Here is a 27857-nt window from a genome sequence, read left to right as displayed (position 1 = left end):
TTTTAGATATTTGGATTTGGGATGCTCAACCTATGTTTTGATTTTGGGTTTTTGTTTTTGAGACAAGGTCTCACTCTGTTGCCCAGGCTGGAGTGCAGTTGTATGATCATGGCTTACTGCAGCCTCAACCTCCTGGGCTCAAGTGATCTTTCCACCCCAGCCTCCCAAGTAGCTGTGACTATAGGTGTGTGCCACCATGCCCAGCTAACTTTATTTTGTGTAGAGATGGGATCTCCCTCTGTTTGCCCCAGGCTGGTCTTAAACTCCTGGGCTCAAGCAGTTCTCCTGCCTCAATCTCCCAAAGTGCTGGGATTACAGGGGTGAACCACCATGACTGGCCTGTATTTTGATTTTGTTTCCTGTGCTTTTGGAGTCATATCCAAAAAATTTGCCCAGACCAGTGTCAAAAAGGCTTTTTTCTTACTTTTTTCCAGTAATTTTATAGTTTCCAGTCTTACATTTAATTTTTTGATCAGTTGTGACCTGAGCTTTGTACGTGGTGTAAGATACAAAGGTCCAGTTTCATTCTTCTGCATGTGAATATCCAGTTTTCCCAACACCATTTATTGAAGAGGCTGTCCTTTCCGCTTGTGTGTTCTTTTGTCAAAGATTAACTGTAAATGCATATATTTATTTCTAGGCTCTCTAGCCTGTTCCATTGGTCTTTGTCTGTTTTTATGCCAAGATCATTACTGTTTTGATTACTATAGATTCGTAGTATATTTTGAAATCAGGTAGTGTGATCCCTCCAGCTTTGTTCCTTTTGCTCAAGATTGCTTTGGCTATCTGGGGTTTTTGTGGTTCCACATGAGTTTTTTTTGTTTGTTTTTATAGAAAGCTTATTCAGAGGGATAATAGAGAACCATATGAGTTTTAGGATTGCTTTTTCTATTTCTGTAAAAAATGCCACTGGAATTTTGGGGATTAGGGATCCTCAATGCAATGTAGGGATTGCATCACATCTATAGATTGTTTTGGGTAATATGGACTCTTTAATAATATTAGTTCTTCCAGTCCAAGAACATTTATTTTCCATATTTATGTCCATTTATTTGTGTCCCCAGCAGTTTCTTTCATTAATGTTCTATAGCTTTCAGTGTATAGATCTTTTACCTCCTTAAATTTATTCCTATTTTTTTTGTTGTTGCTATTGTAAATGGGATTGTTTTCTTGATTTCTTTTTTCAGATAGATTGTTGTGTCAGGACCTTGTTACACTCTTAAAAATTGAAGACACCAAAGAGCTGTTGTTTATTATATTTTCTATAATAGATACTAAAACTGGGAAATTTTTAAATAATTCATTTAAATAACAAACCTACATGTTAACATAATTAACTTTTTTGATGAAAAATAACTTTTCTAAAACAATGTGTTAGTGAGAAGAGTGACATTGTTTTATAGTATTGCAGATCTTTTTTATGTCTGGTTTATGTTTTTTTTTTTTTGGGTTTTTTTCCCCCCTTGAAACAGGGTTTCACTCTGTCACCCAGGCTGGAGTACAGCAGCACAGTCACAGCTCACTGCAGCCTCAGCCTCTCCTGGACTCAAGCGACCCTCCTACCTTAACCTCCCAAGAAGCTGGGACTACAGTCCCTTCTCACCACACCTGGCTTTTTTTTTTAAATTTTTTGTAGAGATGGGGTCTTGCTCTGTTACCCAGGCTGGTCTCAAACTCCTGGGCTCAATCCTCCACCACACCCGGCCAGTATTTCTGGTTTAATGGTAGATAGCTGGATTCTCATGTTTGCTTGGCCATTCAGTCTGTTGCAATATGTTGTTTTGGCTCAGGGATATATAAAGGAAGTCCAGCCTCACAGAGATAGTTAGAAAAGGGAGCAATATTTTGACAGCCTTCTCAAATAATTGCGGATATTATTTTATCTGATTGCATACCAGAACTTAAAAAGAGAAAGTTTGTTAAGTGTTATGTGCAATATAGAATCTAAATCCTATCAATGAATGTTTCATACTCTCTTACATTGAAATTCATTGGTTTGTCTTACACTTTTGTGATCATGGTATCTCCCCTGCCAGGTAAGTATGTCTTATACTTTTGAATGGATCTTTTATTACCCATACATGTTTTGTAACATTATGCATCAGTCATTTGGAAAATACTCATTCATTGAGTTATGTAAATCTTCCACAGGTGGACACAGTTTATTATATAATATTTTAAAAATCATGTTTATTATCAACAGCAGAAAATTGTTTTTATTGGAAACTGTCAACTTCTCTTGAAAATATGAATTTTATCAGTGACAACAAGTTAATGTCAGTTGTTTTCCTTGAAGTGACAGGTTCATTTTTGAGAAAATGTCAGCCAAATACCAAAGTCAGAATACTCATACTTTATGAGTCCTTTCAAGTAAAATGTTGTTCCATTAAAAAATGGCTATGTTAATATACTTTCTTTCTCCTGGGCACAGTTTGTCTAAAGAAAAGTAATAATTATTTTCTGGTGTTTCCAAGTTTCATACCCATAAATCTTTATTTTAAGAATATGAAACATCAACCACCAACAAAACATACAATTGAGTACATCCAGGATGGATATATAATATAAACACTACTGTGTTTGTCAAGGAAATTCTTGGAGTATTAAAGACTTCATATTTGGATTTTTTTTTAAATGGCTAGTCAGCTCCTCAATAGATTGTACTTTACTAAGCAGCAGAATTCACAGTTTTTTTCTCACAGAATGTTAAAAAAGACATGCATTAAAGGGTTGAGATTTATTAAAATCGATCATTTTTACTGCTTTATCAAGATATTTTTTGTCTTTTTTTTATTATTTTTTTTGAGATGGAGTCTCACTGTGTCACCCAGGCTGGAGTGCTGTGGCACAATCTCAACTCACTGCAATGTCTACCACCCGGGTTCAAGCGATTCTCCTGCCAGTCTGGGGTAGCTGGGACTAGAGGTGCACACCACCACGGCCAGCTAATTTTTGTATTTTTAGTAGAGAGACAGGGTTTCAGCATGTTGGCCAGGCTGGTCTTGAACTCCTGACCTCAAGTGAGCCGCCTGCCTCGGCCTGCCGCAGTGCTGGGGCTGGGATTACTGGTGTGAGCCACCACGCCTGGCTTATCAAGGACATTTTTAAGTAATACTGGCTATTTGAAAAAATGCTAATGTATGGTTCTAAGAAACATGACTACTAGCACATTTTGGTACCATTGCCTTGATTCTTTCTGAGGTACAGGCAGTTTTCTCCACTGTAACTTTTGCAACATCCACGCAAATATCAACACGGCGATTAAAAGCAAACAATGTTTTTCTTTTATTATGAAATAGTTGAAAAGGTCTTACAGATCCATAGGGGTCGCACAGACCACATTTTGAGAACTAATACCCTAGGGTATCAGAACACTAAAATTGAGAAGTGCCAGTAATAATAGCATTTAATTCAAAAGAAACTATGCAACCTTATATGCCTCTTTATCAAATAATGCATAGTGTGGGAAAATGAAGTTGTAGATTGTGGTCTTTCAGATACTCCATATGTATTTACTAGTAGTCTAATTGTAGCACCTTTAATGCTTGTCAGTTTCTTTAACCTCATGTGTCTTCAAGTCTTTGTACGATTTTCAGAATTCTTTTTTCTGTGTTTGTTTTGTTGTGTTTATTTGATCTAAGAATGAAAACTGTGAGTACGTAGTTTTTAATAACTTAAAAAAAATCATTTTAGGCAGGCATTCCAGACCCTCCAAACATGTCAGCAGAATTAATCCAATTGAAAGCCAAGGAGCGACACTTTTTGGAGCAATTGTTAGATGGGAAAAAATTGGAAAATTATAAAATTCCAGTACCAATCAATGCTGAACTCAGAAAATATCAGCAGGTAAGTTTTATACAATAGTGAGTTTTCCTTTCAAATGAAACTTGAAGCGTTGTAGGTTTAGGTGGGGGCTTTTGTTTGTTTTTTGAGACAGAGTCTTGCTCTGTTGCCCAGGCTGGGGTGCAATGGCAGAATCATGGTTCACTTTAGCCTCAAACTCCTGGACTCAGGCCATCTTCCCACCTCAGCCTCCCAAGTAGCTGGGACTATACATGTGCACCACTATGGCCAGCTATTTTTTTATTATTTTTATTTTATTTATTTATTTATTTTTTGGTAGAGGCAGGGTTCTCATTTTGTTGCCCACGCTGGCCTTGAACTCCTGGCTTCAAGTGATCCTCCCACCTCGGCCCCCCAAAGTGCTGGGATTAGAGATGTGAGCCACCATACCTGGCCTTAAAGCATTTTGTAAAATCGATTTAGTAAAATCTTGTGTTTAGTGTCTTATACCCATTTATTTCTCTTTTGCATATAGAAATATTTTTGTTTTGTTCAAACATTTTTTTATAAGAGAATGTTTTTATAAGAAAAAATAAATTTATGATGTATTCACATTTGTGATTTTTCTCTCTAACAGGATGGTGTGAACTGGTTAGCATTTCTTAATAAGTATAAACTTCATGGAATTCTGTGCGATGACATGGGTTTAGGAAAAACTTTACAGTCCATCTGCATTCTAGCAGGAGATCATTGTCATAGGTAATTTAAGATGTTATTTTAAAATAAGGTTTCCAGATTTGGAGAAATGTAAACAAGCTGGTTAATTTATTGTGTTTTGTTATTGTAAAGGGCCCAGGAATATGCAAGATCAAAATTAGCAGAATGTATGCCACTTCCTTCCTTAGTGGTTTGTCCGCCAACATTAACAGGCCATTGGGTGGATGAAGTAGGTAAATTTTGCTCTAGAGAATATCTCAATCCATTGCATTACACTGGACCTCCCACTGAAAGAATAAGGTAAGAGGTGTATGACAGTAACAAAATATTTCATCTTTTGTCGTAATTAAGATAAGGAACAATAACATTTATTAAAAGTGAATTCTAATTAGCTCTTTTGGTTGTATGACATAGAAACTTCACTTAAGAAAAGTGAGTGTACTTTGGGAAGATATAATCAGTGAGGCTCATCAAAATTGAGGAATTTAAACCATTGTACAATAAATTGAGCTTTCCTAGAGCTGGGGAACTATCAGGAACCAAAGCCATTTTGTATGCCCCTTTTGGGAGTCTGTGACCATAGCATCTTTTTGGTGCTTCTGTTTTATTCTCATTTTCTACCCACTTTCCTGAGAGCTCTCCTTTGAGCCATGTGCAGGGGAACATGCCTGTAGTCCTAACTGTTCAGGAGGCTGTGGCAGGAGGATCACTTTAGCCCAGGAGTTCAAGGCCAGCCTGGGCAACATAGTGAGTTCCCCTCTCTTAAATAAAAAAGAGTTCCCCTTTGCTTTGTTCCCTTTCCTTCCCTCTCCCCAGAAGTACTTTTGGTCCACTATGGCTGCTTTAGCTGCCGCTGCAGTCATGGCTGCACTAAATTTTAGCGTTGTTTATCAGCTTTACCCCTTCCCTATTAACTAATACATCTCTTATGTTCCTAACTGTAAATTTTTTCAAGTGGAAGCTCATTGATTTCAGCTCATTGATGTTTTAAAGGTTGGATAGTCATAGTTGCAGATTAGTCCGTAGATTTGCTGTACTCTTGTGTTAATAATAGCAAATATTATTAAATAATGTTGTTATTAAAATTTTTAGTTTTTATCTTGAGCACTTACTGGCCAGGCACTATTCTAAGCAGTTTTTCTTTTATGTAAAATTGTGTATTATGTATATAAGGAGCAGGATTGAAAAAAAACTAAACAAAAAATTGTGTATTATGTATTCTCACAGTCACTTTATGAGGTAGGAATACTGTTGTTCCAGTTTGCAAGTAAGGAGTCTAAGGCGTGGGGTCTGGGTCCAAGGTCACTCAGCTAATTAAGTGGACAGAGTGAGGATTTGAATACAGTCAGCTCAAAAACTTGCACTCTTGAGCAGTTTACTATAGTGCCTCTTTTGATAGAATTCATTCATTTGTAAGTGATAGAAACTCAACTCAGTTCTCAATTTCAATATTCGTTCTCAATATTCAATTCTGTTAGCTTAAGCAAACAGAAAATTCATTAATTCACTAACTTGAGAATTTCAGGGGTAGATTGTTGCTTCAGGCCCATCTAGATTACTCTCATTCACCCTTCCTCCCCTTACATAACTTATTGTTACTATTGGGCTTCAGTCTACAGTTGGTAGATAAGATGACAATGGGCAGTCTCTGGCCCATATTGTCTTAGCTTGGCAACTATAGTAAACAGATCTTCCCTCTCTCTCATGAATATATCAGTACTGGAGATGACTGACTGGCCTTGTTTGGGTCATGCTCCCAAAACAACCTTTGTGGTTAGGGGATTAAATATTGTGAATAGCTTAACCTGGTTCAAATGCTTCATTTCCTTGGTGATTATGGGGGCACATGATTGGTAGTTCCCCACATCACCTAAAACAACATGGAGTGATAAAGGAATAGTGCCCCTAAGGAAGAGATGTTGGCAAATAAAGTTGAAATGTCCACCATATTTTCAGTCTGATGTTCATCTCTTTTCTAATCAGATTGAGTAGGGCAACACAGCCAAGTCATTAGAAGAGTAGCTCTTCGGGGTCATGTATATAGAGTAAGCAGAAGGGAATGCTGGGCTTGGTGGGCAGATTGAAAGCACTTTATACAAATGGTAGCTATTAAGAACTTTTCAGGGTTTCTGTCTTCTAATTTTATTCATTTCTAAATAAAGGTTACAGCACCAAGTAAAAAGGCACAATCTAATAGTGGCTTCATATGATGTTGTGAGGAATGACATAGATTTCTTTAGGTAAGAATTAAATTTTTTTTTTGGAAAATTAATATCAAATTTGAAGACTCTTAATATTTTCCCACTTTAAAGATTCTTCATATAGCTCCTGACATACAGCAAAAGTTGTAAAATTTTCTATTTATTCTCCCTTAGAAATATTAAATTTAACTACTGCATTCTTGATGAAGGCCATGTCATCAAAAATGGAAAAACAAAGTTGTCAAAAGCAGTAAAACAACTGACTGCTAATTATAGGATTATTCTTTCTGGAACACCAATCCAGGTAATTATTTACTATTCTTTTTTTTAATTTTTTAATTTTTATTTTTTATATTTGCCAGGTGGAGGGTAGGCTTGGTATTTGGCAGTGAATTAAAGAAGATTTTTTATTGTTGTTATAGTAATGATAATTTTCCAGTATATAATTATTGCCTGTTTAATGGTTCATTGGTAAACAAACCAGGTTTTAAAAGTCATTTTTAAAATGTAATTTTAGACTATATAAGTAGAAATCTTGTGTCAAAAGTATGAAAGACATAAAAATCAGACTCTACTCCGCACTGGCCATTCTCCTTCTGTAGTAGTACACTGCAATCTGATTTAGCATTGAAAAGCTAGAGCTGAGTCAGAGGTGAATTATATAGTAGAAGTGCGAACACCTGAAGTCAGAAGGAAATTGAAGGCAAGCGATTGTAGAAGTTTATTTTATAAAAGGAAGGAGATAGGTATGTATATATCTTTAGATACTTTTGAGAAATTATCTTGTCCTCCAGAAGAATTGGTTGCAAATGTTCACATCTAGCTTGGATAGCAAACTTTGGTAGGAAGACCTTCAGTCATTCTCAGTAGAGAAGTAAACACCACGTGACCTCTAAGATTCCTTCCAACTTTAAAAACTGATGGTTCTTTATGTACTTACCTACTCTTTCTTTCTTTCTCTTTCTCTCTCTCTCTCCCCCTCCCTGCCCCCTCCCATCCCCTCCCTTCCCCCCTCCACCTCTGCCCTCCCCTCCCCTCATAGGGCCTCACTCTCACCCAGGCTGGAGTGCAGTGGTGTGATTTCAGCTCGCTGCAACCTCCACCTCCTGGGCTCAAGCAATCTTCCCACCTCAGCCTCCCAAGTAGCTGGGGCCACAGGTGCATGCCACCATGCCCAGCTAAATTTTTTTGGTATTTTTTTGTAGAGACAGGGTTCCGCCATGTTGCCCAGGCTGGTCTTGAATTCCTGAGCTCAAGTGATCCACCTGTCTTGGCCTCCCAAAGTGCTGAGGTTACAGGCATGAGCCACTGTGGCTGGCCGCTTTTCCTTTTAAATATATTTTTGGTGATGGACTGATCGTTATAAGTATTAGTGTTCTTTTTTTTTTTTCTTTTTTTTTGAGACGGAGTCTCGCTCTGTCGCCCAGGCTGGAGTGCAGTGGCGCAATCTCAGCTCACTGCAAGCTCCGCCTCCCGGGTTCAGGCCATTCTCCTGCCTCAGCCTCTCCGAGTAGCTGGGACTACAGGCGCCCGCCACCACGCCCGGCTAATTTTTTGTATTTTTAGTAGAGACGGGGTTTCACCGTGGTCTCGATCTCCTGACCTCATGATCCGCCTGCCTCGGCCTCCCAAAGTGCTGGGATTACAAGCGTGAGCCACCGCGCCCGGCCTATAAGTATTAGTGTTCTGTTCATTAAGTAAACACTGCAGATTTTAATAACCGCAAGAGATAATTACAAGCCTTTCTAAATTTATCAAAAGTTTAAAAATGTAAGGCTCGGCGCGGTGGCTCATGCCTGTAATCCCAGCACATTGGGAGGTTGAGGCGGGTGGATCACTTGAGGTCAGGAGTTTGAGACCAGCTTGGCCAACGTGGCAAAACCCCATCTCTACTAAAAATACAAAAATTAGCCAGGTGTGGTGGTACACGCCTGTAATCCCAGCTACTCAGGAGGCTAAGGCAAAAGAATCACTTGAACCCGTGAGGTGGAGGTTGCAGTGAGCCATGATTGTGCCATTGCACTGCAGCCTGGGTGACAGAGTGAGACTCCGTCCGCCCCCCCCCCAAAAAAAAAACGTTTAAAAATATAATTAAAAGGGAAAAAAGGCTCTTTAGGCTGAATTATCAAGATTTATTGTGCTTCAATTTGAAGTTATATGGAAACAACATAGTAATTTAAAGTACGTATTGCTTTTACTTGGTTCAGACATCAAAAGAAGTTTTTTGGTTTTTAGTTGTTTGCTTTTTAAAGGCCCTTTGTTTTCCTCTTCCTTATAAAAGCCATGGTGGCCCAGAATCAGGGGGCAGAGGCCCTGAGTAGGATAAGAAGGGTGTCCAAATGAGAGGATAGCCACTGAGCAGGGTGAGGAGGGATTCTTAAAGGGGAAGGTGGGTAAAAGGGTACCTTAGGACCCACACCTATCAGGAAAGCATCTGAAATGAAAAAATGCTGGTTTCTTTTTCTTTTTTTTCCATGAAACTTTGATGATAGAATTGAAAAGAATCTGTGTCTTTGCATTGTGACCCATAAATACTGAGTGGGCTTGACTTATAACCAAATTCTAATAGGTTTTTGTTGTTGTTGATGTTGAAATAGTGATATTGGCCACATTCCTTAAATCTTGCTGTTGAGTGTCAAAATAATCAGAAAGTTATCTTTCTGCTCTTCTATTTACTACTTCATAAATGCCAACAGTAAATAAACACTGTGGACCAAGGCTTATTCTAGGGAAGGAGACTTGAGGATTTCCCCCAGATAGGATAGAATATTTTCTCCAAGGATACTGACCTGAATTTTACACACTAAAATAAAGACTTACACCATATGCCTAAAAATATAGTGATAATCTCTCATCTATATCATTATAATAATGGGCTTTCATTAATGTTACATTTTTTAGTTGTAAGGAAGTTATCCCAGTACAAAAGATAATTGGTGTTCTTGTTTACAGAACAACGTTTTGGAGCTGTGGTCATTATTTGATTTCCTCATGCCAGGATTTTTGGGTACTGAACGCCAGTTTGCTGCTCGATATGGTAAACCCATATTAGCAAGTAGGGATGCTCGAAGCTCCAGTCGAGAGCAAGAAGCAGGTATGAAAGAGATATAATTATAACCCTGTGTAAGTGAATATAATTTATTCTTAACTTTTTTGAAGCCATTTTCTCTTAACTATTAACAGGTGTTCTTGCTATGGATGCGCTGCACCGCCAAGTACTGCCATTTCTTTTGAGAAGAATGAAAGAAGATGTTTTGCAGGATCTTCCACCTAAAATTATTCAAGACTATTATTGTACTCTTAGTCCTCTCCAGGTTAGGTATCTCATGTTTATCATTGTTAGTGGTATGTTTATTAGCAGATCGTTTTGTATGAGCCACAAAACTATTGAGTAAAGGGGCTTAGCCTTTGGCTTTATCAGATGCAGATAAAGCCTAAATGATGTGGATATAAGTTTGAGTGTATGCATTTTGAATATAGCATTAAAACAAAATTCAGTATCATAGTTGCTTTTTAAATTTTTTTTTTTAAGAGACAGGGTCTTACTCTGTCACCCAGGCTGGAGTGCAGTAGCACAGTCATGGCTCACTGCAGCCCCGACCTCTGGGTTCAAGTGATTCTCCTGCCTCAGTCCCCCAAGTAGCTGGGACTGCAGGCACATACCACCACGCCCAGCTAATTTTTTAATTTTTGTAGAGACTGGGTCTTGCTATGTTGCCCAGGCTGGTCTCAAACTCCCAGGGTCAAGCAGTCCTCCCACCTTGGCCTTCCAAAGTGCTGGGAGTACAGGTATGAGCCACCATCCTGGCCTGTAGTTGCTTTCTTATGTGTCTAGTCAATTGAAAAGATTGCAAGGTATTAAATTGCTAAGGAAATAAGCCAATGTTTGTAAAGGCCAAAAATCTGCCTCTGAATGTTGTCATGCTGTCCTCACGACATTATAGGTATTATTAATCCCCATTTTTGCAAATAAATTGACATTCAGAAAAGTTACGTAGCTTGGCTACAGTCATAGAGCTAATACACAATTGTGCAGTGCTAATGGCATGGGTGATTTCTCAGAAATGCATCATTAGGTGATTTTGTCATTGTGCAAACATCATAGAGTGTACTTACACACCTAGAGGGTATAGCCAATTGTTCCGAGGCTACAAACCTGTACCACATGTTACTGTACTGAGTACTGTAGGCAGTTGCAACACAATTGTATTTGTATATATAAGCATAGAAAAGGTATGGTAAAAACACAACATTGTATCTTATGGGATGACCATTTTATATGTAGTCCATTGTTGACCTCAGTGTCCTTGTGCACTGCATGACTATATATCAGAGCTGAGTTTTAAACCTTGGTCAGTGGGACCTCACTCATTCCCTTTTTGAAGTATTATTTCATTACCTAAAAATGTTCAAAATAAATTTTGCCTTCTGCACAGTTCTGATTTTGTACATAAAGACCATTATTAAAGGAATTTATTGTGAGCCTTTCCTTGTACTTTTCTAAGGAACTAAATGGAAACTGTTCCTTGTCTTAGTAAGACATGGCCTCTGGGTTAGAATTTTCTCTTTGAAAATTTTTTTATGTTCTAGGTTTGTATGTGTCAATCTGTCTTACTATTAGGATTTGATTCACTACAGTCAAATGAATAAGAGATATATATACCCAGAAACTTACTTTTTCCCCCTCCATTGTATAGATAGTTAACCTGTTAGCAGGTACTCATCTATTCAACTTGGGCAGGATAAGAAGTTGAGAGTTCTTTGATTTTTCTGTACTATCTGCCTCATCTCTCAGGTCTCTCTTCCTTCATTTGCAAAAATTAATATTTCTTGAAAGGAATATTTTTGAAGTAATGAAGACTTCTTAAAGTAGGTACAATAAAGAAAAGATGTGAAAAAAATCTGTGGTGATTTACTGGTTGTGGTGCTATAACATAGGCATAAAACACATTTAAGTAATCAATCTAGAGAAAGCGAGCTCCAAAGAGAAGTGGCATTTTGGCTTTGTTTAGCTTTCACAGATTTTTTATTGTCTGATTTCTGTCCTTTAGCTCTCTAGATTTTCTTTTCTTTCACATTATTTTAGCTTGTACAAGATAGGAATCCAGACCCCAGCATAGTACTTTAAAACTTGACATATATTCCCCTTTTAGGCTAGCAGTAACATTCTTGTAAAATTTGGTGTCTTGAAACATACATACAGGGTCTTGATCATGTAACTTCATTTAAGGAAGATTTTTCTCATTTACTTCTAAGAGTTTCTTTTTCTCTAAGACTCAATTTTTCTAAGATTTTCTTTTATTGGTAATGTATTTATTTTCCTGAACAGTAGAAAAATTGAGTCTTGGACTATTTGACTTGTATTTTTCATATTTTAGCAGCCGAACTTAATGTGTTCATACTTGTTTTCTAAATGTAATTTTAAAGGAATTTACCAAGATGGAGTGGATAACCTGTAATACCTATAGTGAATTAGAGATATCACAGTTTGTTTTCATTAATGAGGGCTGATTTAAATTACTGCTGTTATTGGCCTTTGCTGGTTATGTGTTTTGAACAGTTGGAAATAAATATACTTAAAGCTTCTCCCACGGGGGCCATTTTACAGGTTCAGCTCTATGAAGATTTTGCTAAGTCTCGTGCCAAGTGTGATGTCGATGAAACAGTTTCTTCAGCTGCACTTTCTGAAGAAACTGAAAAACCAAAGCTTAAAGCTACAGGCCATGTATTCCAGGTATAGATTACATTCTGCTTTTTTTTTTTTTGAGATGGAATTTCACTCTGTCGTCTAGGCTAGAGTGCAGTGGCACGATCTCGGATCACTGCAACCTCTGCCTCCTGGGTTCAAGCTATCATGCCACAGACTCCCGAGTAGCTGGGAGTAGAGGTGTGCGCCACCACGCCTGGCTAATTTTTGTATTTCTAGTAGAGATGGAGTTTTGCTATGTTGGCCAAGTTGATCTCAAACTTCTGACCTCAAGTGATCCACCTGTCTTGGCCTCCTAAAGTGCTAGGATTCAGGCATGAGCCACCGTGCCTGGCCTATTCCACTTTTTAAATGTTGAAGAATGATTTTTAATGAGGCACTTTTTATATGGAATAATAAAATACGGATCTATGTATATTTGTTTCAATATTATGTATATATTCATTCTTGAAAATAAGTTAAAATACCTATTTAATATTTTATTAGTAAGCATTTTAATATTAAAAATAAATGTATAAAATGCAATATATGTTTGTATATTACATGAAAAGAAAGGCTTTAGAATAGAGAATCTTTTGCTTTTTTATTCAAAAAATATTAGAACACCTACTACATGGCAGTAGTTTTTCAAAGCTCTGGGGTTACTTAAAACAGCGGATAAAACAGACAGATTCCTTCCCTTGTAGAGATGAAAAATACTTAGGTATGTATTATGTGTAAGACAAAGCTGATAATGTGCTTATAGTGTATCAGAGTCCAGGGTAGGTTGTGGTTTCTTAATCGAGGGGCTAGGGACTGCCTCACTGAGAAGGTGACATTTGAACAACGATCTGAAGGAGGATTAAGGCATGCAGGTGTATGGGGGGTCTTGATTCCAGGCAGAGGATACAAAAAGTATAGAAGTCTCAAGTCAGATCATGCTTCATATGCTTGAGAGAATAGCAAAAAGAGGTGGCAAGTGTCACTTTATCTTTCCCTCTTGAATAGTCCACCACAGAAAACCTCCTGCCAATAGATTAAGTACTGTAGCATTTTTAAAGATAGGAGAAGGAAAAGTTAGTTGTGAAGATCTAGTTTTTTGTTTTTTTGTTTTTTTAAGAGAAGGGGTCATGTTTTGTTGCCCAGGCTGGAGTGGTGGAATCATAGCTTACTGCAACCTCAAACTCCAGGGCTCAAGCGATCCGCAGCCTCAGCTTCCTAAGTAGGTAGGACTACAGGTACACACCACCACACCTGGCTAATTTAAAAAAATTTTTTTTAGTGATAAGGTCTCACCATGTTGCCCAAGCTGGTCTTAAACTTTTGGCCTCAAGTGATCCTCCCTCCTCAGCCTTCTAAGTAGCTGGGATTATAGGTGCAAACCACTGCACCTGGCCTCTCCCACAAGTTTTAATCCTAGTGCTCAGCACTGTCTTGAGCCTTGCCAATGGAGCTTACTAATAAAACAACTGTGTGCCAAGGCTGAGACCCAAATCTTAAGCCAAGTAAGAGGCAGAAGAGAAAGTGTGGCTGAATCAAAGAGACCATATAAGGTTCTGTTTCACAAACACAACCACTTGAGACAGTCACCTAGCTCCCCTTCCCTGCTCTCCTCCTCTCATCTACTGAATCAGAATAATGTGTAGAAGGGAGAGAATTTCAGGTTTATAAGGTCAAGAACTTTTTTTTTTTTTTTTTAAAGACCAAGTCTCGCTCTGTCACCCAGGATGGAGTGCAGTGGCGTGATCTTGGCTCACTGCAACCTCCGCCTCCAGGGTTCAAGTAATTTTCCTGCCTCAGCCTCCCGAGTAGCTGGGATTACAGGCACACACCACCATGCCCGGCTAATTTTTGTATTTTTAGTAGAGACAAGGTTTCACCATGTTGGCCAGCTGGTCTTGAACTCCTGACCTCAGGATCCACCCACCTCGGCCTCCCAAAGTGCTGGGATTACAGGGGTGAGGCACCATGCCTGGCCAGAAGTTTTTACACTCACTGAAGTTTGAGCAACTTTTGTGTCCAAAATGATGCCTGGTTCCAGAAGCATCTGTCTGCATTACCAAGTACTTTGGGAAAGGGTTTTAAAGAAAACAACTAAGACGCTCAATTTGCCATGCGAAGCTCATTGGTGGGGGAGACAGACATAAACAGTACAATTTATATGAGTTGTAAATGTCCATATAGAAACTGCACAAGAACCTCAAATGAGACATTTGAACTGATTCTTGAAGAATGAGTAGAAGTTTGCTGAGCAAGAAGAGGGAGAAAGGCATTCTAAACAGCATAGGAAATAGCATAGGGAAAGATATAGAGATAAAAATATTTGTGATATGCGAAATTGACTCATATATACTTTTTTTTCCTCTTAAAGGCATTACAGTACTTACGTAAACTCTGCAACCATCCAGCATTAGTCTTAACACCTCAACATCCAGAATTCAAGACCACTGCCGAAAAACTGGCAGTTCAGAATTCTTCTCTACATGATATTCAACATGCCCCTAAGCTCTCAGCTCTGAAACAAGTATGTATGTCTTTTAAGTGCTAAATGTGTGTTGCATCCCAGGAATATAAATTCTTGGTAAATTTGCTTTTCTTAAAGATTACTACTGTGTTTACCATTTATTTTTAAATTTGGTTAAATTTTTGATACAGCTTTTTATAAAAATGTGGTTAAAATATATACAGCACAAAATATGCCATTTTAACCACTGTAAGTGTGTAAATCTGAGGCATTATACTTACAATGTTGTACAACCATCAGCATTATCTTATTGCTAAAATATTTCCACCACCCAAACGGAAACTCTATATTCATCAAGCAATAATTCTTCGTTCTCCCTTCCTCTAGCCCCTGGTAATCTGTAATCTAATTTCTCTATGAATTTGCCTGTTCTAAATATTTCATTTAAGTGGAATCATAAAATATTTGTCATTTGTGGCTTATTCATTAGTCAGTTTTATGGATATACCACATTTCATTCATCCATTTCTATGTCAGTGGACACTTGGGTTGTTTTCACCTTTTGGCTGTTGTGAATAATGCTGCAGTGAACACTGGCTTACAAGTGTCTATCTGAGTTACTCTTTTTAGTTCTTTTGGCTAGAGACTAAGGAGTGGAATAGGTAGGTCATATAGCATTTCTATGTTTAACATTTTCGGGAACTGCCAAACTTTTTTTCACAATGACTACACCATTTTACACTCCCATCAGCAATGTACCAGGGTTCCAGTTTCTTCATATCCTTGCCAACACCTGTTAATTTCTTTTAATTATAGTCATGCTACTAGGTATGAAGTGATAACTCCTTGTGGATTTGATTTGCTGTTCCCTAATGACTAATGATGTTGAGCATCTTTTCATGTGCTTATTGGACATTTCCATATCTTCTTTAGAAAAATGTCTAGTCAAGTTCTTTAGCCATTTTGATTGGCTTATTTCACCTTGTTGAGTTGGGAAAGTTTTGTTTTGTTGTTGCTGTTTTGTTTTTTTTTTTGTTTTTTTTTTGTTTTTTTTTTTTTTTTTGAGATGGGGTCTCACTGTGTTGCCCAGGCTGGTCTTGAACTTCTAGCCTCAAACGCTCCTCACACCTGGGCCTGCCAAAGCCCTGGGATTATAGGCATGTGCTACCACACCCTGCTGAGAAGTTCTTTATAATTCTGGATATTAAACCCTTATCAGACATATGATTTGCAGATATTTTCTCCCATTCTATAGGTTATCTTTTTACTTTCTTGATAACGTCTTCCATGGTTTCTGATGAGAAATGAGGTGTTAATCTTATGAAGATCCCTTTTACATGACCATTTGCTTTTTTCTTGCTGCTTTCAAGATTCTGTTTGTCTTTAAACAGTTTATAATGCGTGTCGATGTGGATTTCTTTATTTTACTTGGAGCTGCATACTCTTATCATTTTGCTGATGTCACCTTCTTGGTGTTGCTTTTAAAAATGAATTTTTAAAAATTCTAAAATTTCAAAAGATTAAGAGAAACAATTTCAAACACCAAAATGTTAGCACTAATGCCATTTAGTTCTAACTACCCTTATGAGTGAGATTTTATTGTAAAATGCAGACTTTAGTAATTGTTTTAGCTTGTGGTCAGTAGTTATTCTGGCCTAAAGCTCATTGAGAACAACTAGTGAATGAAGATTTTAGATTCCACATAGGTTAGTGTGGAAAATGTTATCTAATAGTGTATCTGGCATATATATCCAAATATGTATCCTTATATCACTAAACGTAAAATGGACTATGAACTTTCACACCGTAAAACTGAAGAATGATTGTTACCTTTAGATATATGGAATGGTTTTCTTGTTTGACCAAACCTTGCTGTAGGTCTTTATATAAAATTTTCATGGTTTTCCTAACATAGCTAGTATATTAGGTAAAGCTGTAAGATATACTTAGTCAAGGAATCCTCTAATTAGATCTATTTTCAAATAAAAATTGAATTTCATCCATATTTGAATTTTACATAGGTTCTTACAGATTTTTTTTCCCCAGCAGTTGCCAGTTAAATTGATCTCTTATTTTAGAGTGTGCTTCTTGTCACCCTGACACATCTCGAATTAAGATACTTAGGAAGTCTGCAACTTAAAGAGGCCCAGATTTTTTCTGGCTGTCCTCATGGAAGACTTTTCTAGTGGCCTTCTTATCCATTTTCTTGGTTCTTTACAGCCAGAGTGAAGGTTCTGTCTCAGGAAAGATATATTTCTTTTTTAAATCTAAATATGTGTATGCTGTGAAATTAGAGGAGAAGTCTTACTTGCTTTCTAAAAATCTGTTAGTAGAAACATGTTTATCAGCAAGTAGTGCTGGGAGAAGTATCTAATATTGCCAAAGCTAGAAAAATTCCAGGAGGCTGTAATGAAGAACTAAAACTGTAGGTGAAATTAATGGAGATAAGCAGAGTCAGGGCGTGGTGGCTCACGCTTGTAATCCCAGCACTTTGGGAGGCCGAGGCGGGCGGATCATGAGGTCAGGAGATCGAGACCACAGTGAAACCCCGTCTCTACTAAAAATACAAAAAATTAGCCGGGCGTGGTGGCGGGCGCCTGTAGTCCCAGCTACTCGGAGAGGCTGAGGCAGGAGAATGGCGTGAACCCGGGAGGCGGAGCTTGCAGTGAGCCGAGATTGCGCCACTGCACTCCAGCCTGGGCAACAGAGCGAGACTCCGTCTCAAAAAAAAAAAAAAAGAAAACACTTAGGTGTATTTTGACTTTGTGAGACTTAGCAAATATTTTATATGAGGCAAAGTTGAGTTTGATTTGATGGCAAATTCACTATAAGAACGGTGTGAATTAGTTGCCAGTAAATAAAACTAATAGGATCTTGGCTGGGATTAATAACTATATAATGGCCAAAATGAGGGCATCATAGTTTCACTGTATTTCATACTAGTCAGAACAAATATTGAGTTTTTTTTTTCTTTCCTTTCTTTCTTTTTTGAGACAGAGTCTTGCTCTGTCGCCCAGGCTGGAATGCAGTGGTGTGATCTCGGCTCACTGCAAGCTCTGCCTCCTGGGTTCACGCCATTCTCCTGCCTCAGCCTCCCGAGTAGCTGGGACTGTAGACACCCGCCACCATGCCAGGCTAATTTTTTTTGTATTTTTAGTAGAGACGGGGTTTCACCGTGTTAGTCAGGATGGTCTCGCTCTCCTGACCTCATGATCCGCCTGCCCTGGCCTCCCAAAGTGCTGGGATTACAGGTGTGAGCCACCACGTCCGGCCCAAATTTTGAGTTTTATAGTTTTGACCACTACAAGTGGAAGATGAAAATGGTAAAACATCTAGAAGCCATTTTATATGAGGAATGATTGAAAAAACGGGTAATTTAGCCTATGCTGAAGTTAGGGCAAGATAAAATTGAAATGCTCTCTAGGGTGTCAGCTGACCTCTCAAACACCCATTATTAGATGGCCTTGGTAAATATTTGCTAGAGTCTAGTAATCAACTTTTCAAGGTCCTGAACTCGATCAGTCTCTCAGAGCAGACTTGGGTTATAGATTAGTGAGAATACCAGAGTATCAATTCTGCTACCAGACAGGAATACTCATGTCAAATGATATGTCCACATATTCAGTAGGATAGCTGCACTGGGGAAAGATTACATTAGGAAGAATGTCTGGTAAGTATGGACTTGGAGAAGTCCTAGTTGGATATCCTTAATATAACTGGTTATCTTTAAGGTTTTGACATTGCTGCCTATGGAACTGAGATAATTGAGTGTGCATGACACAGACATTCTGATAAAATTTCACTCACTGGAACTCTTATGGGATCTGTATAGGATGTCACACTTATTTTTTTTTTTTCGTGACAGAGTCTAGCTCTGTAGTCCAGGCTGGAGTGCAGTGGCACGATCTCGGCTCACTGCAAGCTCCGCCTCCTGGGTTCACGCCATTCTTCTGCCTCAGCCTCCCAAGTAGCTGGGACTACAGGCGCCCACCACCATGCCCGTCTAATTTTTGTATTTTTAGTAGAGATGGGGTTTCACTGTGTTAGCCAGGATGGTCTCGATCTCCTGACCTCGTGATCCGCCCGCCTCGGCCTCCCAAAGTGCTGGGATTACAGGCATGAGCCACCGCGCCTGGCCTAGGATGTCACACTTATAACACTTTTTTTTCTTGTCCTAGAGAGAGGGTCTTACCCTGTTGCTCAGGCTGGAGTACAGTGGTGTGGTCATAACTCCAACTTCAAACTCTTGGGCTCAAGCAATCCTTTCACCTCAGCCTCCCAAGTAACTAGGACTACAGGTGTGCGCTACCACAGCTGGCTAATTTTTTTTGTTTTTTAGAGATGGGGTCTTCCTATATTGGCTAGGCTGGTCTGGAACTCCTGGCCTCAAGCAGTCTTCCCACATTGGCATCCCACAGTGCTGGGATTATAGGCATGAGTCACTATGCCCAGCCAATATACATTATTTATACTGGGTACCACATAGTCACTTCTCTCCTGAGACACCTTAGATAGGACTTTTTAAAAGAAACAGCTTGAATAGTAATTTGATCGCAGATTTAAGGGCAAGATGTAAGGATAATTACATCGATCAGACTTGTTTATTTGGAGGAATGTCTCCCTAGTATACCATATGCTACTGTGTAATAAAAATCTCAAACTTTAAGGGCTGTTAGGTAGAAGAATGAGAACATGTGTTCTTTCTCAAGCATTGAATTGTGACAATAGATGTGAAATGTTGTCTACCAGGGAAGATTATTAGAGATTCAGTGTCCAAAGTTTTTATTGGGAGCTGGTCACATATACTCCCTTTGCCTAGCATGGATCAAAATTCCAGACCCTCAGAAGGCAGGTTTCAGCCTAAATCATATTATTTGCACAGTAGTTGAGGCACAGTAAACTATCATTACCAGTTAGGGACTGATGGGAAGACTCCTAAAATCCAAGTTCCAAACTTCAACCTTACAAAGAGGACTTTCTGAGGAAAACAGTGTCCTTTTCTGTACAACACCCTAAGTGTTTTACATTGAGTTTGGAGTTTGCCTGGATGGCCTTTTGGTTATCTTTCCTATCAGAGCTTTTGGTTTTTTGAGTAACTTCTGTTAGTAGAAATGAGAAAGCATCCTGCATGAAGATCTTAGATTGGCCTGGTACAGTGGCTCACGTGTGTAATCCCAGCACTTTGGGAGACTGAGGCAGATCACCTAAGGTCAGGAGTTCGAAACCAACCTGACCAACATGGCAAAACCCCATCTCTACTAAAATTACAAAAATTCACTGGGTGTGATGGCAGGCATCTGTAATCCCAGCTACTTGGGAGGCTGAAGCAGGAGAATATCTCGAACCTAGGAGCTGGAGGTTGCAGTGAGCCAAGATCACGCCACTGCACTCCAGCCTGGGTGATAGAGGGAGACTCCGTCTCCAAAAAAAAAAAGATCTGGCCAGGCGCGGTGGCTCACGCTTGTAATCCCAGCACTTTGGGAGGCCGAGGTGGGCGGATCACGAGGTCAGGAGATCGAGACCACGGTGAAACCCCGTCTCTACTAAAAAATACAGAAAATTAGCCGGACGTGGTGGTGGGCGCCTGTAGTCCCAGCTACTCAGAGAGGCTGAGGCAGGAGAGTGGCGTCAGCCCGGGAGGCGGAGCTCGCAGTGAGCCGAGATTGCGCCACTGCACTCCAGCCTGGGCGACAGAGCGAGACTCTGTCTAAAAAAAAAAAAAAAAAAAAAGATCTTAGATTTTGTTTTTGCAACCTCTGCCTTCAGGGTTCCGACAATTCTCCTGTCTCAGCCTCTCAAGTAGCTGGGACTACAGGTGCGTGCCACTACGCCTGGCTGTTTTGCATTTTTAGTAGAGACAGGATTTTGCCGTGTTGGCCCGGCTGATCTCGAACTCTTGACCTCAAGTGATCTGCCTGCCTCGGCCTCCCAAAGTGCTGGGATTACAGGTGTATAAGCCACCACTGCCGGCCCAGCTCTTACATTTTGAACAGAGTTCAGTAATAGCTAAAATACTATGGATGAAGAAGAGTACTATTGGGTATACTGTTTGTCAAATTGATCTAAACATGATTCTCTTGGATTTTATTCACTCATTTATTAATTGTACTTGCTGTGTGCAAGGCACCGAACCACTTTAGGAATAAGTATAAATGATCTATAGCAAAGTGTGGTTTCTGCCATTAAAGATCTTGGTCTACAGATAGAGTAGTAAGCTTGTCAAGAATCCAAATCTAGCTAAATGCTTCTTTTCTGTAATTTTTTTTACCAAATGTGGCTACCGCATTGTTTTCTTCATACATTGTTGAATAACCCTTTAGGAACCAGTTTTCCTGTGGTATCTTCTTTGTCATTACTTTCAATAAACATTTATTGAGGCTTTAGCCTCAAGGATTAAGGAAAAGGAAGGTAGGTTTGTTATTAGATAAACTTCTGAGCCAGGTGTGGTGGCTCATGCCTATAATCCTCGCCAGGCGCGGTGGCTCATGCTTGTAATCCCAGCACTTTGGGAGGCCGAGGCAGGAGGGTCACTTGAGCTCAGGAGTTCAAGACCAGCCTGAGCAACATAGTGAGACCTTGAGTCTATGAAAAAAAAATTAAATGAAACCTCCTGAAGAGGTGACCAGGGAACTCTAAGTCTCAAAAACTAGTTCAGTGTGCTGCAGGGTGACAGATTGCAGCCCAAAGTGCTAATCTGCTTTCCAGATTTCAGGGACGTTTAACCTTTTCTTGCTACAGAGAGAAATGTCAAAGTGAGATTGGTTATCTACTTTTATTGAACACTTATGTAGTTTTTTTGTTTTTTTTTTTTTCTTCCTAAGTTGCTGTTAGACTGCGGTTTGGGAAATGGCAGCACTTCTGAGAGTGGCACAGAGTCTGTTGTGGCCCAGCACAGGATACTGATCTTCTGTCAGCTAAAAAGCATGCTTGATATAGTAGAGCATGATCTCCTCAAACCTCACTTGCCATCTGTCACTTACTTGAGATTAGATGGCAGCATACCTCCTGGTCAGAGGCATTCCATTGTTTCCCGGTAAGTGGCTTCTAAGACTCTTATTCATAAATAAATATATTATTACTTACATAGAAGTTTGCCCCATGAAATATTTTCATTGGCTAAATGTCTGCAAATGTGTTTTTTAAATTGTGTAATTCACCCCAAATCCCTTTTTAAATATAGAACTACATAAATATAATCGAATAGATTATTTGTTTAGTATATGAAAAGGTGTGACTATAATAGGAAAGCACTCTGAAGAGCATGAAAGAAATTTAAGGTATCAACCAACAGTAAGGATGACTACTTTCCCCCTTACCTTTTTGGGAGAATTAGGGTGAGAGGAACCAAACAAGTGGCTTAGCTAAAATCTCCATCCTAATCCCTGTTTGTGCACTGAGAACAAGTTGGAATCTGGCCCAGCTAGGAGGCAGAACTGGTGAGTGCAGTGTTCACATGTGGTCTGCAGCCTCTACTTTTAAAATCTCAGTGGTTGCCTTTTTTAAAAAATGCAGATTCCTAGGTTCTGCTTAGTCCCAAAGCTGCTGACTTCAAGAGTAAGCATTTTTAACAAGCATCCCAGCCGGGCACGGTGACTCACGCCTGTAATCCCAGCACTTTGGGAGGCCGAGGTGGGTGGATTACTTGAGGTCAGGAGTTCAAGACCAGCCTGGCCAACATGGAGAAACCCCATCTCTACTAAAAATACAAAAATTAGCTGGGTGTGGTGGCACATGCCTGTAATCCCAGCTACTCTGGAGGCTGAGGCGGGAAAATGACTTGAACCCGGGAGGTAGAGGTTGCAGTGAGCAGAGATCAGATTGGGCCACTGCATTTCAGCCTGAGCAACAGAGCAAGACTCTGTCTCAAAAAACAACAACAACAACAACAACAAAAAAAAAACAAGCATCCCTAAGAGATCATTAGGCATAATAAAGTCAGAGACCCAGGGAGGGACTTTGGAGGCCAACAGGCTCAGGTTTGACTCCCGACTCTGCTATTTAAGCAGTGTTCTCTTGGGCCTGTTTATCATTCACACAGCCTCAGTCTCTGTAAAATAGGGGTATTGGTAATAATACCCTCATAGAGCTATTGTAACAATGAAATAAAATAATGTATATAAAGTACAAAGCCTATTGCTTGACTTGTAGTAAGGATAATAAATCGTAGCTTGGTAGCTGCTATTTTTAATGTTAGTTTTTTCTTTTTCCTAGAAGTTACTAGATATCCTTTGTCAGTGTCTTCTAGGACTAGTACAGCAGTAGCAACCCTAACACTCTCACCTTCTGTCTTCCCTGAATGAAAGTCTAGCCTGTTCTCACACTTCTCTCTGTCCCCATACTTTAAAGGTTCGTAGTCGGGTTTATCTTAATTATAATTAGCATTTAATTATATTTTTGCAAGTTAGTCCTTACCTGATGTTACTAAATTCAATGCATTTCGCCTTATTTTGTATTTATGAAATTCCTGACTAGCTTTGGAATGCCCTCTTTTACTAAAAACGTTATACATATTGAGAGGATATTTTTCTCAGATGATCACATTAAGTATCCCTATTGTGGATTTTTAAAGCAGCATTTTCATTTGTGCTCTTTATTTTTTATTTAGCAGTTTCTGTTATAGGACTTAGGAATGGACTAATTTTATTTTTGTTATCTATACTTTTAGGTTTAATAATGACCCATCTATAGACGTTCTGTTACTTACCACTCACGTTGGTGGCCTGGGACTTAATTTGACAGGCGCTGACACAGTAGTATTTGTGGAGCATGACTGGAATCCTATGCGAGATCTACAAGCCATGGACCGGGCCCATCGCATTGGGCAGGTAAAAGTCAATTTTACCTCACAGATGTTAACCTGTGCATGACAATATACTCCCCCAAAAAGATAGGAAACCTTGGTTTAGTTCTTGCTCTGGTGTTAACATACATGTGTATGACCTTGGACAGATCACTTAACTCTTCTGTGATATTACTTCCTCATCCATTGAATGAGGTGCTAGCACTTAAGAAAACCGGGATCACTGTTCATCCCTAATATTCTGTGATTGCTGCACACATTTTGAGCTCATGTGGCCAGACAAAATAAAAATCTAACCCTAATTAGGTAGTATAAAATAGTACAAGTCTACAAGCCCTCTGACTTGTTGGAACCTCAAAGTTTAATGTGTTACAGTTGCTTAACTGTTTTTCTTATCCAGAAACGTGTGGTTAACGTATACCGATTGATAACCAGAGGAACATTGGAAGAAAAAATAATGGGGTTGCAGAAATTCAAGATGAACATAGCGAATACCGTTATTAGCCAAGAGAATTCTAGTTTGCAGAGCATGGGAACTGATCAGCTTCTTGATCTGTTTACTCTTGATAAGGTAAAGAACTTACACAATTTGTTGTATCTTTGAGTTACAGGCTTCCTGTGACTGCTAAGTTGAAAGTATTAAAGGAGAAGCAAAATGCATTCACTTTAGTATCCATGAGATCACCACTGGAGAGAATTTTTGGTGCCCAGATAAATTCTGCAGCATACTAGGGGATGTGTGAAGTTTTGATTTTTTTTTTTTTTCACTGATGTCTTCAGGGTCTTGCCACAAGGTTTCTTTCCTTAGTCCTTTTCTGCTAAAGCACAGCTTATCACTGGAGTCAGTAAGACTCATGGATGAGAGTTCTTGGCCCTGCCACCTGTTAACTGGTTACCTTAGGCAGATTATCTCTCTGAGCTTCTATACCTATTTTACTACATGGTTGTGAGGTAAGATAATATATGTAAGCAGTCAGAAAGGATATCTAGTGTAGATTCTCAATAAATAGTAGCCATTGTTATTGCAGATGATGGAACTAATACATCAGATAACAATCTGTAATCAAAAGGATGCACCACTTGGAAATATTAGTGAGTCTAATATTGTAAAACCAATATAGTTGGATTTAAAGTCCTACATAGGTTCAGAAAATCCACTGCATACTTAGTATAAATTATGGTGGGGTATATGATTAAAACTAGCTGTAATAACAGAAGTGTACTTCCAAGTAAGAGAAAATCGTTCTGCCATACTGTGTATATGTTAAACCACATTTGAAATAGGTCTAGTTTGGGGTGTTACATTTTAAATGGTAACAAATTAAGTCCCTGGTGGCCAGAATGGAGGCAGGTTCTTCAATCATGTCGTATTGAAAGTCAAGATAAAGTTGAAAGAATGAGACATGTTTAACAGAAAAAAGAAGGCTCAAAGAAACATGCATAGCCGTCTTCAAATAGCTTTTATTCTGTTTGAAGGAATATTCTTATGGGTGACTTTCAGTGACCAGAACTGGGCTCAGAGGGATGTTTTAGGGAAATGGCCTATTGCCATAAAAGGCACTATTTAGACAGTTGGCAGAATTTGAAAACAGACTATATATTAGAACATTTTAATATCAGTGTTAGATTTCCTTAATCCAATCTTTATATGGTTATGTAAGAGAATATTCTTGTTGTTAGGAATACATGCTGATTCCTCTCAAAGGATAAAAGGACATGATGTCTACAACTTTCTCTCAAATTGTTAAGGGAAAAAACTGATATCTACCTATATTTCTGACATCCATATATACATACACATTTATAAATGGGGAGAGAGAATGATAAAGCAAATAAGTTCTTTGTTATGTTCTTACAATTCTTCCATAATTTTGAAGTTCTTTCCAAATAAAAAACTGACAAATAAATGTATTTGGAGATCATGAATTTCCCCATCACTTGAAGTACTCAATTCTGTTGAACAATTGTAGTGTTAGAAACAAGTGTGATTTTAAAGGAAAATACAATTTGTGAAGTTAACCTCTCATTTTATTTTTTGCCAATTTTTTCTTAAGGATGGCAAAGCAGAAAAAGCTGACACCTCTACTTCTGGGAAAGCAAGTATGAAATCAATTCTTGAAAACCTGAGTGATCTTTGGGATCAAGAGCAGTATGATTCAGAGTACAGCCTGGAAAATTTTATGCATTCTCTCAAGTAACTATCAAATATTGTAAATGCAATTGCTGCTAGTTCAGTTACATTTCTGCTGATATTCAGCAAATTTCTAAGTTTATGGTGAACTTTTAACTCAATGTGTAAATAGATCTGGAGAATAGTCAGCATAATGCTGGCTCTTGTTTCACTGGGGGAAACAAGTTATTCTCAAATATTTGCACTGTATTAAATTTAAATGTTAATGTGAAATGGTTTAAATTTTACATGCTGAAAAGCTGCAGAGCAGAGGAACCAAACCAGGTTTATTTGTGCTACCAGGAGGTGTTCTTAATGGGAACAGGCCTCCTATCTTTAGTCACTTTGTACAGGATGATATCCATGAGTACTTTAATGTTTGTATGTTTTTTCTTTTAAATAGAACTTGTTTTTATAATTAAAATAGGGCTTTTTTTCTATAAAAGCCTTAATGAGCCATAATTTTAAGAATATAAGAATAATGACTATGATATTGGTCAGTCTTAGAACATGAAAATGTCAGACAATGAATTTAATCGGGCCCTTGGTGGAAACATTTATATATTTAATGCAGATGCATAGTGTTTTTCAAATCTTTAACATCATTTTTTCAACTTTTAAGATATATCAACTATTCTAAATACAGGTAATGGTATATTTAAGGCTACCATAACATCCTATTTAGAGGGTGTTTTTTTTTTTTTTTAATTTATCTAATGGCTACGATATAGCCAGATTCAAATAACATATGTACTCAATAGGTTTCAATCATATATATAATATATTTTTTGTAACTATGAACATATACAGTTTTCCAGAAGTAGATTTTACACTGTTTAGAATTCCAACACCTACAGTGGAAAGACTGTTTATTGTAGTAATGCATGGCTGAAGCATAAAAGGGAGAGAGAATTTCTTTATATACACAAACATACATGAATATGCATATCTATATGCATAGATGTACCTATCCTGCACCCAAAAAGGTGCCTGGTATTGGCACTAAAATCATGTAGTTATACTGGGCAGCAATAATAACTGGGCATGAGGCTGATTACTCAATGGTGAGGGTAGGTATATGTAGATAGATGTGCATGTATGTGTTTGTATATATAATTTTATAAGTTTCATGCATAAATTAATACATGCCTGTGTGCATACATATGTATGGGATATATTTGTATATATATGTACAGGTAATAAACATCCCCAAGGTTTGTGGCTGGCCATACACATAGGCATCAGTTTAACAACCATCAGACCTCAGCTGTACAATAACAGGTGTTTTGTTTAATTAAAATTATACTGTTTTGCAGCATTTAGACATTTGTCACATTTCATTAGCTTTGACAACCATACTGTAACATTAAACCTAGCATTCCACAAGAGAATAAATATAAGATCGAAACTGTAAAATATATGCAACTGTGTGTGTTATTTGTAGGAAATGGTCACTAGAAAGAGCAAAAGATTATTCAGGTATACAGGTTTTTTCTCATTGTTTAGGATTTTAACTCAAAACTTTATGTAGAAGAACATTTCAGTATATTTGAGTTGAATTTTTTTTATTAACTATTTATTTGCTAGTTCCATAAACCAGCTCTTTAACATAGCTCATAGTAATTGATATTTTCTAAGAATAAGTACAGAGCAATATATCATTAAAGGGCTATGAAGGGGCAAAAGAAATCACACCATAAAAGTTGGTACTTTTTCCCAATTTGAAATGTCAGATAGAGCTAGAAGTCAGATATTTAGGCTGTTTAAACTTTCTGAGAGTTTAATCAAAAGGTGTGTATTTCTAGAAGGATGACTAGGAAAATGATGTGTGGTGGCTTCTGAATGAGAAACAGGAGTCAGGACTGACGGAAAACTTAGAGTGGCTATAACATTTTTAAAATCTTTTGAGTTGTAAAATAGTAAATCACACATTCCAACTTTTCCATAGAAAGGAAAACAAACACGTAAACAGGTAAGAACTAAAAGTATCTCAATTAAATGACCCAGTCATTGTAGTACATCTTAAGAATAATGAA

General features: G+C 38.3%; 1 protein-coding gene across 7 annotated transcripts in view; it reads left to right on the top strand.

The window, feature by feature from the left end:
* BTAF1 (B-TFIID TATA-box binding protein associated factor 1) overlaps positions 1-27237 on the top strand; it is a 107914-nt gene extending 80677 nt beyond the window's left edge. For 6 of the 7 annotated variants that reach the window (XM_055255666.2, XM_055255677.2, XM_063629770.1 and 3 more), the window contains 13 exons: positions 3694-3846; positions 4421-4542; positions 4633-4800; positions 6663-6740; positions 6876-7005; positions 9654-9795; positions 9885-10015; positions 12310-12435; positions 14759-14911; positions 21673-21884; positions 23517-23676; positions 24052-24222; positions 25706-27237. In XM_055255666.2, the coding sequence (XP_055111641.1) occupies positions 3694-3846; positions 4421-4542; positions 4633-4800; positions 6663-6740; positions 6876-7005; positions 9654-9795; positions 9885-10015; positions 12310-12435; positions 14759-14911; positions 21673-21884; positions 23517-23676; positions 24052-24222; positions 25706-25849 (1890 nt within the window). In that variant the 3' untranslated portion in view covers positions 25850-27237. The remainder of the gene's footprint in view (positions 1-3693; positions 3847-4420; positions 4543-4632; positions 4801-6662; positions 6741-6875; positions 7006-9653; positions 9796-9884; positions 10016-12309; positions 12436-14758; positions 14912-21672; positions 21885-23516; positions 23677-24051; positions 24223-25705) is intronic. The other variant, XM_063629774.1, reaches the window with a different exon arrangement.
* The last annotated feature ends 620 nt before the right edge of the window (positions 27238-27857 follow it).

This window comes from Symphalangus syndactylus, chromosome 2 (assembly GCF_028878055.3).
Source record: "Symphalangus syndactylus isolate Jambi chromosome 2, NHGRI_mSymSyn1-v2.1_pri, whole genome shotgun sequence".
Lineage (NCBI taxonomy): Eukaryota > Metazoa > Chordata > Mammalia > Primates > Hylobatidae > Symphalangus > Symphalangus syndactylus.
Note: the sequence above shows the minus strand (reverse complement) of the source record. Positions and strands in the feature narration are given on the sequence as shown.